The 18,994-nt window shown below is 41.2% G+C and overlaps 1 protein-coding gene across 2 annotated transcripts in view; it reads left to right on the forward strand.

Moving 5' to 3' along the window:
- khdrbs3 (KH domain containing, RNA binding, signal transduction associated 3) overlaps positions 1-18,994 on the forward strand; it is a 141,589-nt gene that overhangs the window by 83,796 nt on the left and 38,799 nt on the right. For both annotated transcript variants that reach the window (XM_036952942.2, XM_021572248.3), the window contains exon 3: positions 15,767-15,883. In XM_036952942.2, coding sequence (XP_036808837.1) covers positions 15,767-15,883 — 117 coding nt within the window. The remainder of the gene's footprint in view (positions 1-15,766; positions 15,884-18,994) is intronic.

Below are 18,994 nucleotides of genomic sequence, written 5' to 3' on the forward strand. Positions count from 1 at the left end.
CTCGTGCTGCTAGGTGACCTAAACTGGGACATGCTTAACACCCCGGCCATCCTACAATCTAAGCTTGATGCCCTCAATCTCACACAATTTATCAATGAACCTACCAGATATAACCACAAATCTGTAAACACGGGCACCCTCATAGATATCATCCTAACTAACTCACCCTCCAAATACACCTCTGCTGCTTTCAACCAAGATCTCAGCGATCACTGCCTCATTGCCTGCATCCGTAATGGGTCTGCAAGCAAACGACCACCCCTCATCACTGTCAAACGCTCCCTAAAACACTTCTGCGAACAGGCCTTTCTAATCGACCTGGCCGGGGTATCCTGGAACGACATTGACCTCATCCCGACAGTAGAGGATGCGTGGTTATTCTTTATAAGTGCCTTCCTCACCATCTTAAATAGGCATACCCCATTCAAAAAATGTAGAACCAGGAATAGATATAGCCCTTGGTTCACTCCAGACCTGTCTGCCCTTGAGGAAAGCTAAGGCTAGCTTTTTCAAGCAAAAATGTTCAACCTGCAGTACAAACTCAAAAAAGTTCTGGGACCCTGTAAAATCCATGGAGAATAAGAGCACCTCATCCCAGCTACCCACTGCTCTGAGGCTAGGAAACACTGTTACAACCGACAAATCCACTATAATTGAGAATTTCAATAAGCATTTCTCTACGGCTGGCCATGCTTTCCACCTGGCTACCCCTACCCCGGTCAACTGCCCGTCACCCACCACAGAAACCTGCCCAAGCCCCCACCATTTCTCCTTCACCCATATCCAGATAGCTGATGTTCTGAAAGAGCTGCAAAATCTGGACCCCTACAAATCAGCTGGGCTAGACAATCTGGATCCTCTCTTTCTTAAATTATCTGCCGAAATTATTGCAACCCCTATTACTAGCCTGTTCAACCTCTCTTTCGTATCGTCTGAGATTCCCAAAGATTAGAAAGCTGCCACGGTCAACCCCCTCTTCAAAGGTGGAGACACTCTAGACCCAAACTGCTACAGACCTATATATATCCTACCCTGCATCTCTAATATCTTCGAATGCCAAGTTAACAAACAGATTACTGACCATTTTGAATCACAACGTACCTTCTCCGCTATGCAATCTGGTTTCCGAGCTGGTCATGGGTGCACCTCAGCCACGCTCAAGGTCCTAAGCGATATCATAACCGCCATCGATAAGAGACATTACTGTGCAGCTGTATTCATTGACCTGGCCAAGGCTTTTGACTCTGTCAATCACCACATTCTTATTGGCAGACTCAACAGCCTTGGTTTCTCAAATGATTTTCTCGCCTGGTTCACCAACTACTTCTCTGATAGAGCTCAGTGTGTCAAATCGGAGGGCCTGTTGCAGTCTCTATGGGGGTGCCACAGGGTTCAATTCTCGGGCCGACTCTCTTCTCTGTATACATCAATGATGTCGCTCTTGCTGCTGGTGATTCTCTAATAATCCACCTCTACGCAGATGACACCATTCTGTATACTTCTGGTCCTTCTTTGGACACTGTGTTAACTAACCTCCAGACGAGCTTCAATGCCATACAACTCTCCTTCCGTGGCCTCCAACTGCTCTTAAACGCAAATAAAACTAAATGCATGCTATTCAAACGATCATTGCTCGCACCTACCCGCCCATCCAGCATCACTACTCTGGATGGCTCTGACTTATACGTGGAATACGTGGATAACTACAAATACCTAGGTGTCTGGCTAGACTGTAAACTCTCCTTCCAGACTCATTAAGCATCTCCAATCAAAAATTAAATCTAGAATCGGCTTCCTCTTTCGCAACAAAGCTTCCTTCACTCATGCTGCCAAACATACCCTCGTAAAACTGACCATCCTACCGATCTTTGACTTCGGCGATGTCATCTATAAAATAGCCTCCAACACTCTACTCAGCAAACTGGATGTAGTCTATCACAGTGCCATCTGTTTTGTTACCAAAGCCCCATATACTACCCACCACTGTGACCTGTACACTCTCGTTGGCTGGCCCTCGCTTCATACTCGTCGCCAAACCCACTGGCTACAGGTTATCTACAAGTGTCTGCTAGGTAAAGCCCCGCCCTATCTCAGCTCGCTGGTCACCATAGCAGCACCCACTCGTAGCACAAGCTCCAGCAGGTATATCTCACTGGTCACACCCAAAGCCAATTCCTCCTTTGGTCGCCTTTCCTTCCAGTTCTCTGCTGCCACTGACTGGAACAAACTGCAAAAATCACTGAAGCTGGAGATTCCCATCTCCCTCACTAGCTTTAAGAACCAGCTGTCAGAGCAGCTCACAGATCACTGCACCTGTTCATAGCCCATCTGTCTACAGCCCATCTGTCTACCTCATTCCCATACTGTATTTATTTATTTTACTCCTTTTGCACCACAGTATCTCTACTTGCACATCCATCTTTTTCAAATCTACCATTCCAGTGTTTAATTGTCATATTGTAATTAGTTCGCCACCATGGCATATTTATTGCCTTAACTCCCTTATTTGACCTTATTTGCACTCACTGTCTATAGACTTTGTTTTCTTTTTTTTTCTACTGTATTATTGACTGTATGTTTTGTTTATTCCATGTGTAACTCTGTGTTGTTGTATATGTCGAATTCCTAAGCTTTATCTTGGCCAGGTCGCAGTTGCAAATGAGAACTTGTTCTCAACTATCTTACCTGGTTAAATAAAGGTGAAATAAAACTAAATAAAAAGTGGAGTGCTGCAGAGTTGGTTGTCCTTCTGGAAGGTTCTCCCATCTCCACAGAGGAACTATTGAGCTCTGTCAGAGTGACCATCGGGTTCTTTGTCAACTCTCTGACCAAGGCCCATACCTGATTGCTTAGTTTGGACAGGCGGCCAGCTCTAGGAAGAGCCTTGGTTGTTCCAAACTTCTCCCATTTATGAATGATGTAGGCCACTGTGTTCTTGGGGACCTTCAATGCTGCATACATTGTTTGCTTCCCTTCCCCAGACCTGTTTGGTTTGGTTTTTGCTCTGACATTCACTGTGAACTGTGGGACCTTATATAGACAGGTGTGTTCCTTTCCCAAAATGTTCTCCAATCAAATCATGTCCAAGCAATCAAGTTTTAGGAACATCTCAAGGACGATCAATGGAAACAGGATGCACCTGAGCTCAATTTCGAGTCTCATAGCAAAGTGTCTGAATACTTATGTAAATAAGGTTTTTCTATTTTTGTTATTTTTAGCAAAAATGTTTTTGCTTTTTCATTATGGGGTATTGTGTATAGATTGGTGAGGATGTTTTATTTTATTTTATACATTTTGGAATATGTCATTAACGTAAGAAAATGTGGAATAAGTCAAGGGGTCTGAATACTTTCCTAGGGCACCTTAAAGGGAGTTTCTGGAACTGAATGAAAGAGATTCCAGCGAGGTAGGGAGGGGAAAGAGATTGCACATATTTTCAAGACCTGAGCTACTTCATTTGTATATGAAATGTACTAGTTTATTTAGGCAATTTAATATATTCGTTTAGGCTTGACCTAATTAGTAGGCTATTTTGCAGAATTAAGCTAAATTTGTCAGCTGAGTGACTCATTTGTGGCTTTGGATCAAAATAAATAAGTACCAACATTCTTTCTCAGAGTCTTTAATAAAGACATGTTTTGACCAAGTTAATCTGCTCATGTTGCGTGTGTTCAATTACTTGTGACATTGTGGTTACAATGAAGGATGTAAACAAAATAAATCAAATAAATCCTATTTGTAATGAATCATCAGATGCGTGTAACCTAATGGACAAAAAAGGGCAAACATGCATTGTATTCAATGCTTAAGTATACTAAAGTTTCATATTACTAACTCAACATCAAAGACCAGATTTTCTCAAACGAAAAATGCATCAACCACTACAAATATATTCATTTTTTATAATCCAATAATTCAAAAAAAAGTAGCTGTAGCGAGAGGAGAGACTGCATGCTGAAGACAATCAGAAAGCATGTGTCTTTAACCCTGCATTATAATAGAACTTGTTTTGAAAGCCAGGAATAAGTGAGTCACTCAGCCCTATGCTGTTCCTGCTTCTGTTGCCTATTTGAGTGTTTGTCTAATATCCTACTGATTCTGTGATCACCAAGTCTCATGCAACCACAAAATGTTGGATAAAGCAGTTTCACAAATCCGGCTGTTTTTAAACTTTGCTATGCTGTATTCATTAGAACGCACTCTCTGGTATTACTTTTCACTGTTCCAAACTGGCAGATAAATAATATTGTAATCTAACAGCACCTGTTTGTCATGCAACAGTATCTCTTGCCCTTTTGACAAATGATTTTACATGACGCCTAATTCACATGATATGCCTAAAATACTGATATCCACTAGGATAATAAAAAATATAAATGTTCCTTTTGATTATTTAATCTACCTACATCATGTTATTTCAAGTTATCCCTTTGGTGCACGTGCAAAGTTACCTGGAGTTGTTGAACGGGAGAGACAAAACGTATTGCAATTGAATTTGAATTGACTGAATGATGAGGATGAAGAAGATAGTGATTGAGTTTCGAAACAATAGTGTAAGATAGCATCAATATAACTAATAATCTGGTGGCATTGGTAGAGAGTCAGGCGGAGAATGGAGTGAAAGTGCACTGTACTTGTAAGTACACAACAATGCTGTTGACCAGGTGGAAGTGTTTTTGCAGCCTTTCTAATTAATTGGATTTTTACAAGGCATGCCACTTCATCCATGTCTTTGCATAGCCCACCACAAGCACCACATCTGCACCGCAAGCACCACATCTGCACCCCAAGCACCACATCTAACCACATCCATAACAAATTACTGTGGGAATAAATATCACTGAATGACACAAATATTGGAATAATGTAGGCTAATGCATTTGCAGCCAACAAATTGTTGCTTACTGAAACACCCAAAGTCATCCAATTGTTATAATAGGATTTAAAGCAATAGCCTACCCACGTGTGGTCAACTATTTCAGCACCCTTTCACGCTGCTCTGAGACAAGCATGGGGACTGGTCTTGATAAATCAATACTCCGTTTGTGTATTGGTTAGCCTACAATTAGGGTGTGGAAATGTTAGGATTATTTTGCTCTTCACTCGGAGTCACTTAGGCCTACTCCCAACCGGTCACGTTGTACAGCGCATTATTTTCCAGAAACTATGAGGCCAACATAGGCTACTGTGAAATGCATTTTTGTTTTTCTTGGTCTAAAAACACCATCATATTAATCAGTTTAATCCATCAAAATTTCTAGCAGTATAAACAGCACAACAAATACAATAATAATTCTGACCGACAGGCTGGATTCGGACTTATGTAGCAACATTTTAAATGATTTTTTTTTATAATGGATAAAAGTTGAGAAATGGGAAAGTATGGGAAAGTAATTCTGCTTTGAAAGTTGATGAACTTGTAACCTCACCTTTGCGAAAATGGCCTTTGAATGTTTTGGTACATACTGAAAAGCTCTTCTTTGTCTACACCCGTTCAGGCATCGTTCACACCCTCTTAAGCTTTAGCCCCACCCGTCTCTGTAAGGGTTGATCCTAGCATTCTGCCCTAACAACAGCAGTCAAGCACCCAAGCTAACTGGCTAACGTTGGCTAGCTACTTCCAGACACAAATGAGAGAACAGCTCACTCTGACATTTTACTCACCTTAGAATGCTGGTTAGGCTGTTTTATGTTATCCAGACCATTGGTGATTGCAACTGTGCTGTTAGCAACAATTTACGCTTTTTTTGCCAGTGTTTACAGACACCGGCCATATTCAATGGGTGTTGAGCGTTCGTACATTTGTCAGTTATTCTGCGCTCTGGCACACTCAGATGAGAGTGCTCTTAAATTGGAGTAGGTAGCCATAGAGAATTTACCAGCTACGTCTATCAACAGCTGTCGTGTTGCAGTGACATCATGAACATTCTATTGAAATGGATACTTGCAGAGTGGAGTATTTTGTTAAGACAGTGAACCATAATCCCAAATCATGATGTTGAATCTGCAGGTAGCTAACCAACCAGGTTCAATGTTAGCTAGCTAATATTAGGCTATAACTAGCAAAGCAAATGGCTCTGAGATACAAATAATATTACTACACAGATCATACACGTAACGTTAGCTAGCGAGACAGCTAATGTTATCTACAAGTTACGAGCTTGCACCACGGGACTTAGAGGTACCCAGCGTCACGGCTTCATTGCTCCAGACCACCACAAGGGAGAGTTAGAGCACTCATTATGCATTTGGGTCCCAAGGTTTTTATTTGACCAATCATATTGAGTGGTTCCAATGACGAATTTTGACACGAGCCACCCTTGCGTGGCGTTCTTCAACAAAGATGGTTGACAAAACATTACGGTGGAGCCAGATGTAAGTTGTTATAACATCATAACGAGCCAAGCAAAACACGTACAATTGAGAGGAATATGTTAGTTAATGCAGAGACAAACATTTTTGCATATTTTTTCGTCATGAAGTTAGTTTACAAAAATCGCTATTTAGAAAGTTATCTGACTAGCTAACATTAGCCAGCTAGCTAGTGTTAGGAGAATTAATTTGGAATTCATGTTGTTTAATGTTTTAGGGACTCCTGAGAAAACCAGCAAACCAGGATGTCGTCTTGTGAAACAGTGGATATAAAGAATCTAGCTAGCCCTAGCATTTACTGCAATTTGAATGTACAATTGTGTAATCTTGCCTTGCAATGCAGCTGAAGTAACATAGCTAGCTAACTATTTAGTTGCTTAATGTGTAGCGGAGGATTAAAAATAACTGTATGCCTATGGATGTGTAGCTAGCTATGGTATGTAGCCGATCTGTGTATGGACCCTAAAACGTTAGGTTCTGAACTAATGTTCATACCAATCTATTAACCTGAGCTATCGCAGTAGTTGTATCAACTTCAAGTCTGAATGGCATTAATGAAGCCTATGGATTGTGTTGAATATAATAACTTTATTGTGCCAAGAATGCAAGTCCTATATACATGTACTGTAGTTATTACCACGCATGAGATCTCCACATTGTAGCCTGTACATTGAATATATTCACTGATCATGTACTCTTCCATGGCAAATAAAGGTGCGGTTCAGGTATGAATCTCTGAGACTTTTCTCTTTTTTTCAGTCATATCAATCTATTTGAACAAGGCTGTGTCTACCTTTGTATTAAAATTATACACTTAAACAGGGTTTACCACTTCTGCTCCTGGGACATCAATGATTACACATTGTAACTATGCAATAGAGTAGAAACATGATTGATTTGTAATTCGTATATACAGACCCCCAAAAAATGCATATCTATCTCCCTTCACCTGCATTAATCTGAGGACACAGGATAGTATTTCTATGAGATACTTAATTTCGCCCAGTGGAGAATGTTAAACGCTTTATTGAAAGAAGTTCATTATCCAGGTGTTATGAATACACAAATGCATTATAATTATGATAATTGTAATATTATAAATACAAGTTCAATATGTACTTCAATGCACATATGGTGTTGTGCAATATAAAACAAGGAAGAAAGACGAGGTGGGGAGAGAGGTGTAGAAGACAGAAAGGTAAAGAGGTGAGGTGGCGATGAAGGGACTGGCTTCCTCTCTCACATCAAAACATACATGCAGACTAGTGACAAATGGATAGAGAGAGAGAGCATGATTAAGCCTTGTTTCCCAGCTTCCATGTACAACAAGATAGGCAGAGACGGAGAAAAGTAACACAGAACAGTTTAATTACCTCTGGTTGTCACTTTTGCCAGCAATAAAGCTTCCACTGCCTGTTCCTCAGACAGTGAACATCTGGCAATATCTACATTTTCGACCCCTTGGTCAGCTCGCTCTCTGAAAGTAAAGAAAACAGCTTATTTTTTTTATAGATATGAAAACAATAACTGAGATGTGACCGTTAAATCTCAAGCAGCAGATGTCATTTTTATGATATGCCAATACAGCCCAGTGCTGCTTACCTGAGATGCCATCTTCAATACAGCCCAGTGCTGCTTACCTGAGATGCCATCTTCAATACAGCCCAGTGCTGCTTACCTGAGATGCCATCTTCAATACAGCCCAGTGCTGCTTACCTGAGATGCCATCTTCAATACAGCCCAGTGCTGCTTACCTGAGATGCCATCTTCAATACAGCCCAGTGCTGCTTACCTGAAATGCCATCTTCGTAGGTGTCCACTTTGACTTCCTTTGTGTTGGAAAACGTGCTACCATATCCTGCCAGCACGCCCACAAGCGAGCCACTTAGAGCAGAATGATGACGCGTGGAAGAGGGAAAGGAATGAGATTGGAACAGCAATTTGTTGCAAGTTTGGGAGGAGAGCTAATAGCTGAACAACAGCCTATTCAAACTACTAAAGAATAGTCTAAAAGCAGAGCTAGGTGTGAAAACCCCCACTCCAACGCAGACCAGATTTGCCCTAACGACCAAGGGGTAGCTTGCTAATCAATGTAATAAAGTATTGACTTTTCAAATAAGTTACCAAATAAGTTACACGTTATGTTGGCTGACAATTTGTTAGCTACGCTATCCTTACGAACCACATAGCATATCATTACAGCAGTATGGACAGGTATGTTAGCTAGCTATCTAACGTTAGTAGTTATACATCAAACTTGCCAGTATATTAACTATAGGCTGTCTAACTACCCAATGTGTATTGACTTGATTATTCTCATCATTCTTAGCTTAGCTAAATGTTATAGTCGTTGTGCTTTCTCAATGGACATTCGGGTGCTTTCGTAAATTAGCTCTGGCTATCTATAGGCTGGACAATAGAACGAGTCAAAATTCACCCAAGTCTGAAAAACGGCTTAATAAGAACGTTGGTTAAACTGAAACACTAACGCGAGCCCATAGCAAATTAATGGAATCGAACGTTCGCAGAGCCTGTTTTGACTGAGTGATGCTTAGAATTCCATTAAATATATATATATTTTTAATATACATATATACATATATACATATAATATAATATATAGCTGTTCGTCGGACGAAACTTGTGAAGAAAGTAAACATCTGCACCTTGATTGTCTCAACTGTGCTTATGGCTGCGTAATGAAAAAGTAGGGGAAAAATAAAACATTTTGGACTATTTCTGGTCTTAGCAATCAATGACAGATGAGCTCGCTGCCCAATTAAGTTGTTTCCAGCAGCACATTTACAGTCACCAATGACTGTAACACGAAAACTTTACTCGCCCAAGCAAATTGGTCAGAGTGGTCTCATTTGTGTCTGGAAGTAGCTAGCCAATGTTAGCTTGGGTGCTTGATACTTATTTTCCACCATAATTTGCAAATAAATTCATAAAAAATCCTACAATGTGATTTTCTGGAATTTTTTCCTTCTCATTTTGTCTGTCATAGTTGAAGTGTACCTATGATGAAAATTACAGGCCTCTCTCATTGTTTTAAGTGGGAGAACTTGCACAATTGTTGGCTGACTAAATACTTTTTTGCCCCACTGTATCTGAAAATGTTTCTTACTAGACTATCTTACCTGTATACGGAGACAGGTGTTTTCTTCAACTCCTTAGCTGTCATACTATAATTCCACTGATTTCAAACCTCGGTCCTCCAGAAAGTGGAGAGCAACACTTATGCAGCTCTATTACGCAATATATATATTTAAAAAAAAGCTGTGTTAGACAGGATTACCTATACATGCTGACCAGCTCAAATAGACAGACGCATGGCAGACCAATCCAAACTCATCTCTTGGCATGTCCAGCCCACTCATTATCACAGCCAATCATGGCTAGCGGGAAGGTTGCTGACTTTTTCTGTGGCTAAACCAACTAGGCTCATAATTTAACCATTTTATTCATATTAACAGATGGCATACAAGTTTGTTATTAAGGCACATGAAAGTTCACATGTTCCAGAATGCATTTCTGCCCAAAAAATGCATTTAGATTTAAAAAAAAGTTTGCATTCAAATGGCTCTCCTGTGCAGTAGTGACGCATGACAAACGTCACATTTCCTGAAACAAGTCACAATTTACAAATAAATTATAATCAATCCCATATATTCTGTTCTAACAAAAAACATCTCTAGTACAGCTAATATTGAAAACAGTCAAATGCATTTGTGAATTAAATAGTTTTAGCCGACATGTTGTCGTTTATTAATTGTTGAAGTATTCAAGGCTCCCTTTCTATTTTGTTTTATAGCTGAAATACATGACTAATTAAAGACATGGATGTCTTGTATGCTGTGTGATGACATGCACAAAGGAATGAATGACTGAGTGATATACTGTATATTGAAGTAGTACTTTATGCCAATAAGTCAGTTAGGCTAAAACAGCTACGGTAAACAGGACTCTGAGGCCTCCAGCTCCATGTTATTTCAATAACTTAGCTTCTCAAAGATGCCCTTTGGTGGTCCAACTAGCATTAATGGCAACAATGGCTGACAGTAAAATCTATTACGTCATGCATTTCGACGTGCCATACCATTCCGCAGCACCTAGCAAGCTGTGCTGCAGTATGACACAACTTTTAAAGGAAGAGCCACTTCCTTTAAAAGGAAGTGTTTGCTTGTTATTATACCAATTTGCAACTGGAAAACAGAGTATCTAGAAAACAGTAATCCCTTGTAGTTGTTTTACAGTATTAGTGTTGCTGTGAGATTGGCTTAGAATTGATTTATGTGTAAACGAAGAGAGGACTGCAGCCCACATCACTGCACGCGCCACCAAAATGTTCCCCTTTTGTCATTTTAAGACTCGCGCACATCTCACCAAATGTGGATCTAGCGTTCCTCTGCCGATCCTTTCAGTGCGCTGTGTTTAAGGGACCACCCGCTGTAGACTTCTGAATGACATCATTTTTCATTTGATTCTACATGTAAAATCGGTGCACACTTGGTTCGCAAAGCAGGTCTCTTTGCTGATCTGTCTTTTTTGTTTGCTACATGATTCCATATGTGTTATTTCATAGTGTTATTTCATAGTGTTATTTCATAGTGTTATTTCATAGTGTTATTTCATAGTTTTGATGGCTTCGCTATTATTCTACAACGTAGAGAAAAAGTACAAATAAAGAAAAACCCTTGAATAAGTAGGTGTTCTAAAACTTTTGACCGGTAGTGTACGTGCACCTCGTCATACATATTTTTGTATCAGTCACCACAGGCCATTAGAAAGGTGTAAGGAGCTCCACTGGTACATTTCTAGTTTAGGCTGTGTTTCTGTTGCTCTGTTGTTTCTGTCTTCTCTTTGTCTATTTTTCTATATCTCTGTATCTCTACTTGTCACTGTCTGTGTCCCTGTATCTTTGTGTCTGTCTCTGTCTCTCTCTTCTCTCCTGTGTCTGACTCTGCGTCTCTCCCTTCCTCTGTCTCTCTTTGTCTCTGTGTCTCTTCCCTCTGCTGTGTCTTTCTGTGTGTCTGTCTCTCCTCTCTCCTGTGTGTCTCTGTCTCTGTGTCTCTCCCCTCTTTGTCTCTCCTCTCCTAGAAAACGGCCACAATGATTTATTCTTCTGCTGTTGGCTCGGTCTGTCCTGCTGTCTTCAGCAGAATCGCTGCACGCTGGCTTTTCCTGAACACACCTCTCCTCTCGCAGTGCAATACACACACACACACACACACACACACTCTCTCTCTCTCTCTCTCTCTCTCTCTAGCACGGCACAGGCTAGCAGTACAGTAATACATTCAGGAAATGATGAAAAGATGTTAGATGTTGGTCTGCCCCACCCCCCTATGTAGCTGTGATTAATCATAGATCCGTTCCTACTGTTTTGTGTCCTCTGACTTTTTCTTAATCACTGAACCCGCTATCACTCTACCTGCTATCTCCGTCCCCTGCCAGTTTCCAAATAGGTTATTTGGCTGTCCCCATAGGAGAACCCTTTTTGGTTCCAGGTAGAAACCTTTTTGGTTCCAGGTAGAACTCTGTTGGGTTCAATGTAGAACTCTCTGTGGAAAGGGTTCTACATGGAACCCCAAAGAGTTCTACATGGAACTGAAAGGGTTTTTACCTGGAACCAAAAAGGGTTCTACTATGGGGACAGCCAAAGAACGCTTTTAGGTTCTAGATAGCACCCTTTCTTCTAAGAGTGTAGTGTGGTCCTGGTGTGTGTGTGTGTGTGTGTGTGTGTGTGTGTGTGTGTGTGTGTGTGTGTGTGTGTGTGTGTGTATTGCACTGCGAGAGGAGAGGTGTATTTTTGAATTTTTGCAATTCATTCCAGTCATTGGCAGCCGAGAACTGGAAGGAGAGGTGGCCGAAGAAGGTGTTGGCTTTGGGAATGACCAGTGAAATATACCTGCTGGAGTGTGTGTTGCTATGGTGACCAGTGAGCTGAGATAAGGCGGAGCTTTACCTAGCAAAGACTTATAGATGACCTGGAGCCAGTGGGTCTGGCAATGAATATGTAGCGAGGACCAGCCAACGAGAGCATACAGGTCGCAGTGGTGGGTAGTATATGGGGCTTTGGTGACTAAACGGATGGCACTGTGATAGACTGCATCCAATTTGTTGAGTAGAGTGTTGGAGGCTATTTTGTAAATGACATTGCCGAAGTCGAGGATCGGTAGGATAGTCAGTTTTACGAGGGTATGTTTGGCAGCATGAGTGAAGGAGGCTTTGTTGCGAAATAGGAAGCCGATTCTAGATTTAATTTTGGATTGGAGATGCTTAATGTGAATCTGGAAGGAGAGTTTACAGTCTAGCCAGACACCTAGGTATTTATAGTTGTCCACATAAGTCAGAGCCGTCCAGAGTAGTGATGCATGTGTGTGTAACCAAAATTAAAGCAGTGGTTCTAGCCAACACATGATTAAGAGGCGACTGTTCAGCTCTCATGTGGGCCATCACTATCAGTGCCAGGCAGCACAGTCCCTTCCTAGTCCCCATCCAGAGACAGTAATGAACCCACACTGCAGAAGTTTAGGACTGGGTTCAGATGACTGTTGTTGTTGAGGTAAACAGATTAGCGATATAAAAAGCTGATAGCTCTGTTAATGACCACAGGCCCCAGTCAGACTATGGTTACGTCCCATTACATCCTTTTCCCTTTATAGTGCACTACTTTCTGGTCAAAAGTAGCACACTATAAAGGGAATATGGGTGCCATTTGGGATGCAGAACATTTATATCTAATTCCAAACACCCATTGAAGAATGGCCAGACTGATATGTCCTGTAAAACAGAATGGTGAACACAGAATGTGGGTTAGAGAGGTTTTAGTTTGCATTAGTAAAGACAGGGTGATGTCAAGATTAAATCCCTGACATTTAGATGCCTTAAACAGATTAGATCCAAGGCAAATATCTTTGATCTGTCTGTAAATAGCTAGGCTTTCATAAAAGCACCAAATCAACAGCATCCCATAGCGCAGCACCAAAACAGCATGTGATATGCTCCCTGACTGTTATCCGTCCTGTTATTTGTCTGAATAAAATGACTGCTTTTACGGAATGGTCATTTTTTACATATTTAACTTTTTCAAGCTTGACCGTTGTTTACAATACATGATGTATCCCCCCCCCCCCCCCGAATATAACAGGCGCAAACTTTCCCACCAGTTCAAAATCATACTGATGTAAACCTGGCTATTATTAAACATAATGGACTTCCAGATACCATTGGCACCTTTTACGGAGCCTCACCATCTGCAGACATCATCCTATGTACAATTGTAATGAGTGGAATTTAACTGGTGTTAGCATGCGCGAAGGCCTGTGTACGAGAGCACTAGTGAAACTGACAATATAGGGCCATATGGCCTGAGTTCACCTGAGTGCACTGCCTGCGACTGATCATTGCAATGCCAGTTACTGACCGTTGCAACGACAGTTAATGACCATGGCAACGACAGTTACTGTTGTGAGAGAATAACAGGCAGTAGACATAAGAGCCATAGGTGAGGTGTAGAACAAAATAGGGCTGTTTTTTTTGTCTCTCCTGTCTGCTAATTAATGACCCAGGGAGATGTAGGAGACAGCTGTATAACTCACTGTTAAAGGGAGAGAGATGGTGAGCAGAATAGCTCTGTACTCTGTACCCTCTATCTCTCTCTCTCTCTCTCTCTCTCTCTCTCTCTCTCTCTCTCTCTCTCTCTCTCTCTGTCTGCTCTTTTTCTGTCTGCTCTTTTTCTCACTCTTTTCTCTCTCGCTCCTCTGTTTTTCTATCCATCTAATCTCTCTGTTTTGGTCTTTGCATGACCTTAAACAGGGTCACTCAACAGTCAACCGCTATATGAAAATAGCAAGGGTACTCTATGTGCCTTTTGCAGAGCATTTATACAGTGGTAACAGACATAGAATGGCAAAATGGGGTATTGTATAAAACTTGAATAGTTGAATAGAAAAATGTTGTACTATATGAACCTGACCGCTCATACGCTTAGAATCCTAATTTCACATAATGCTGTTATAATTGGAAGGATTATGTATGTTAGTTGTAGCTGTATTGCATCCCAAATGGCACCTTTTTCCCTATATAGTGCACTACGTTTAACCCTATGGGCCCTGGTCAAAAGTAGTGCACCATATAGAGAATAGGGTGCCGTTTAAAAGAAAACAAATGACATTTTTATTTGTCACATGCGCTGAATACAACAGGTGAAATGCTTACTTACAAACCAGTAAGTTACTTAAACAACAATGCAGTTAAAAAAAATGGAGTTAAGTAAATATTTACTAAAAAACTAAAGTAAAAAATGGAATAGGAAAGTAACACAACAAAATAACAATAATAAGGTTATATACATGGGGTACCGGTACTGAGTCAATGTGCGGGGGTACAGGTTAGTCGAGGTCATTTGTATGTGGTTAGGGGGTAGAGTGACTATACATGAAGAATAAACAGCGAGTAGCAGCAGTGTAAGAACAGTGGAGTTGGGGGGGGGTCAATGTAAATAGTTTGGGTAGGCATTTGATTAATTGTTCAGCAGTCTTATGGCTTTGGGGTAGAAGCTGTTAAGGAGCCTTTTGGACCAAGACTTGGCGCTCCGATACATGTGGGTCGCACACCCGGATATGGTTGAAATAGCAGTGTTACGGAGACTCAGTGCTACTATCAAAGATGTCAAATAAAAAAGGGATCAGTGAAACATTTTACTCTTGTCAAATGCTAACCATCCTTGCTTGATTTTTGTACTATTTCAATCTGACCATCCACACTCTGAGCCTCCTCATTTCACATAATGCTGTTATAATTGTAAGGATTATGTGTGTTGGTTGTCAAAGGCAGAAAGATTGCAGTCAGAGTGCAGTATAACTGCAGGATGCTGCAAATACCGCATTCAAAATAACTATTTTTTTTTTTTACTGCGGTCATTTTGGAGTGTAACTACACTGCAGTTATACTGACTTATTCTTTCATTTCTGAAATCCAAAATACCAGTCGGCTGCAGTTACTGCAATATTACTTCAGTTTCAAAACTGCAATCTTTGTAAGGGAAATGGCATCCTTTTCCCTATATAGTGCACTACGTTTGACTGTATGACCCTGGTCAAAAGTAGTGCACTATATATGGAATAGGGTCTCATTTGGTATATACACCTGGACATGGTTGAGATAACAGTTTTATGGAGACACCCGTGCTACTAGGAAGATAGTTCTCATGTCAACCCAAATACGAATAACTTACATTTTGTACTCTTGTCAATTGCTACACTTCTTGTTTATATTTAAACAAAAGCAGACTGTTTGAACTGAAATGTGATTGACATACAACTGTTTTTGTCTTTATCTCATCAGGACAGTTACTCATTAAGCTTCTCTGCTTGTGTTTCTGTTTTAGTTTAACTTTGTGGGCAAACTGCTGGGTCCACGCGGGAACTCACTAAAGAGACTGCAGGAAGACACGCTCACTAAGATGTCCATTCTGGGGAAAGGATCAATGAGAGACAAAGAGAAGGTAACAGCCAAGTCTTTCTCTCCTTCTCTCGAACAGTCAAAGATTCCTCTTTCTCCCTCTCTTTCTAGTAAAACCCAAGTCCTATTCTCTTTCTCTCACTCTCTGTCTCTCTATCTCTCTCTGTTGTTTGTTTCGGGCAAATTGAAGCAGACACCCTCAGTGGAAAGGCATCAATAACCAGCTGAGTTATTGTGGATATGTTCTGTCTTGTTGTGTCTGTGACAGTCTTTCTCCGTCAGTCAGTTTGTCATCATGGGTGATTTGTGACATCGATGATCTTCAGTGTCATACGCAAACGTTCCGTTAGATTGTTGTGATCGATTCTCTCTCTGACGGCACAAACTCTGGAACACCTGCTGAACAGATCTGTCATGGAGATGTGCTGAGCTCAGCAGGTTTCAAACACACACGCACGCATACATGCACGCGCACACACAGCTCACACACGCAGCTCGGCATGCTTGACACACCTCCTCCACTACCTCACCAGGGAGATCTGTGATCTGTGATTGACAGTTTGCTCCAGATCCAGCATGCACCTTTACTTTCATAGTTTCAGAAAACGATGCGCCCGAAAAGAGCCTTTTGTTGTGCTATTTGTTTTCTTGCAGTGAGAGGCCTGTATAATACATGACGTTTTCGATCATTAAGAGGCGTAATTCTAGAATCTAATTCTAATTGTGTGGATACAGCTGTGTTCTTATAGCTGCCCCGCTGCAAGCCAGTTGGAGATGGATACAATCTCAGCTTCAGTGTATGCTTTATGGCTACGTGTAGAATTCTCATAGAATTCCTCCAATATCTGCCAAAGATTTGTCATCGTCAGTTACACAGAGTGTCAGGGAAAGGATCAAAGGAATGGCCACAGAAGCAACAGGCTGTATAAGGCTTTTCTCTTCTCCTTCTTCCTTCTCTTCCTCTGCTTCTGAGTGTGGAGCTGATGGCACCCCTGACATCCCTGCACTGTCACCATACTATTTTAGCCAATATGACATAGAAGCATTCAGAGTCTCTGTCCTGAAGTTGCTTTATTGTACGTTCCTTGGGCTGGGTGACGTTTAGGGAGGCGTATGCTTCTGGGTTCAAGGTTGGTGTTATGGAAACGAAGGCTAGTGGAGCTTTAAAATGGATGATGAAATCACATGTTGTTGTTGAATTGGGCTTCCCTGTCCTCTGTCAGTCCTCTCAGTCTGCAAAGAGTCCCTACAATACGCTGCATCCATGCTGTTGCTGTTGTGGCATCCTCCTATTGTTCAGCATGCATAAGAACGCGTCATCTGCAACAACTAACAGCATATACAGTGCCTTGCGAAAGTATTCGGCCCCCTTGAACTTTGCGACCTTTTGCCACATTTCAGGCTTCAAACATAAAGATATAAAACTGTTTTTTTTTGTGAAGAATCAACAACAAGTGGGACACAATCATGAAGTGGAACGACATTTATTGGATATTTCAAACTTTTTTAACAAATCAAAAACTGAAAAATTTGGGCGTGCAAAATTATTCAGCCCCTTTACTTTCAGTGCAGCAAACTCTCTCCAGAAGTTCAGTGAGGATCTCTGAATGATCCAATGTTGACCTAAATGACTAATGATGATAAATACAATCCACCTGTGTGTAATCAAGTCTCCGTATAAATGCACCTGCACTGTGATAGTCTCAGAGGTCCGTTAAAAGCGCAGAGAGCATCATGAAGAACAAGGAACACACCAGGCAGGTCCGAGATACTGTTGTGAAGAAGTATAAAGCCGGATTTGGATACAAAAATATTTCCCAAGCTTTAAACATCCCAAGGAGCACTGTGCAAGCGATAATATTGAAATGGAAGGAGTATCAGACCACTGCAAATCTACCAAGACCTGGCCGTCCCTCTAAACTTTCAGCTCATACAAAGAGAAGACTGATCAGAGATGCATCTAAGAGGCCCATGATCACTCTGGATGAACTGCAGAGATCTACAGCTGAGGTGGGAGACTCTGTCCATAGGACAACAATCAGTCGTATATTGCACAAATCTGGCCTTTATGGAAGAGTGGCAAGAAGAAAGCCATTTCTTAAAGATATCCATAAAAAGTGTTGTTTAAAGTTTGCCACAAGCCACCTGGGAGACACACCAAACATGTGGAAGAAGGTGCTCTGGTCAGATGAAACCAAAATTGAACTTTTTTGGCAACAATGCAAAACGTTATGTTTGGCGTAAAAGCAACACAGCTCATCACCCTGAACACACCATCCCCACTGTCAAACATGGTGGTGGCAGCATCATGGTTTGGGCCTGCTTTTCTTCAGCAGGGACAGGGAAGATGGTTAAAATTGATGGGAAGAGGGATGGAGCCAAATACAGGACCATTCTGGAAGAAAACCTGATGGAGTCTGCAAAAGACCTGAGACAAAGACAATGATCCAAAACATAAAGCAAAATCTACAATGGAATGATTCAAAAATAAACATATCCAGGTGTTAGAATGGCCAAGTCAAAGTCCAGACCTGAATCCAATCGATAATCTGTGGAAAGAACTGAAAACCGCTGTTCACAAATGCTCTCCATCCAACCTCACTGAGCACAAGCTGTTTTGCAAGGAGGAATGGGAAAAAATGTCAGTCTCTCGATGTGCAAAACTGATAGAGACATGCCCCAAGCGACTTACAGCTGTAATCGCAGCAAAAGGTGGCGCTACAAAGTATTAACTTAAGGGGGCCGAATAATTTTGCACGCCCAATTTTTCAGTTTTTGATTTGTTAAAAAACGTTTTAAATATCCAATAAATGTCGTTCCACTTCATGATTGTGTCCCACTTGTTGTTGATTCTTCACAAAAAAATACAGTTTTATATCTTTATGTTTGAAGCCTGAAATGTGGCAAAAGGTCGCAAAGTTCAAGGGGGCCGAATACTTTCGCAAGGCACTGTACATGTCATGCTCTGAACCAAACTGTCTCTCCTATGGAGTTCCTATGGACTCTCATGTCGTTGTCTCAGGCTCTGTGCCTCTTTGTGCCTCTGTTTCTGGGAAGAGAATGGCTGTTTGATAACCAGATCCTCAGTGAGGTTCTCTATGAGGAATGTCAACAGAGGGGAGATGCTTGGAGGAGATAGAGGAGGTGACAGCTG

Source organism: Oncorhynchus mykiss, chromosome 18, assembly GCF_057628025.1.
Source record: "Oncorhynchus mykiss isolate SJ-2025 chromosome 18, ASM5762802v1, whole genome shotgun sequence".
Taxonomy (NCBI): domain Eukaryota; kingdom Metazoa; phylum Chordata; class Actinopteri; order Salmoniformes; family Salmonidae; genus Oncorhynchus; species Oncorhynchus mykiss.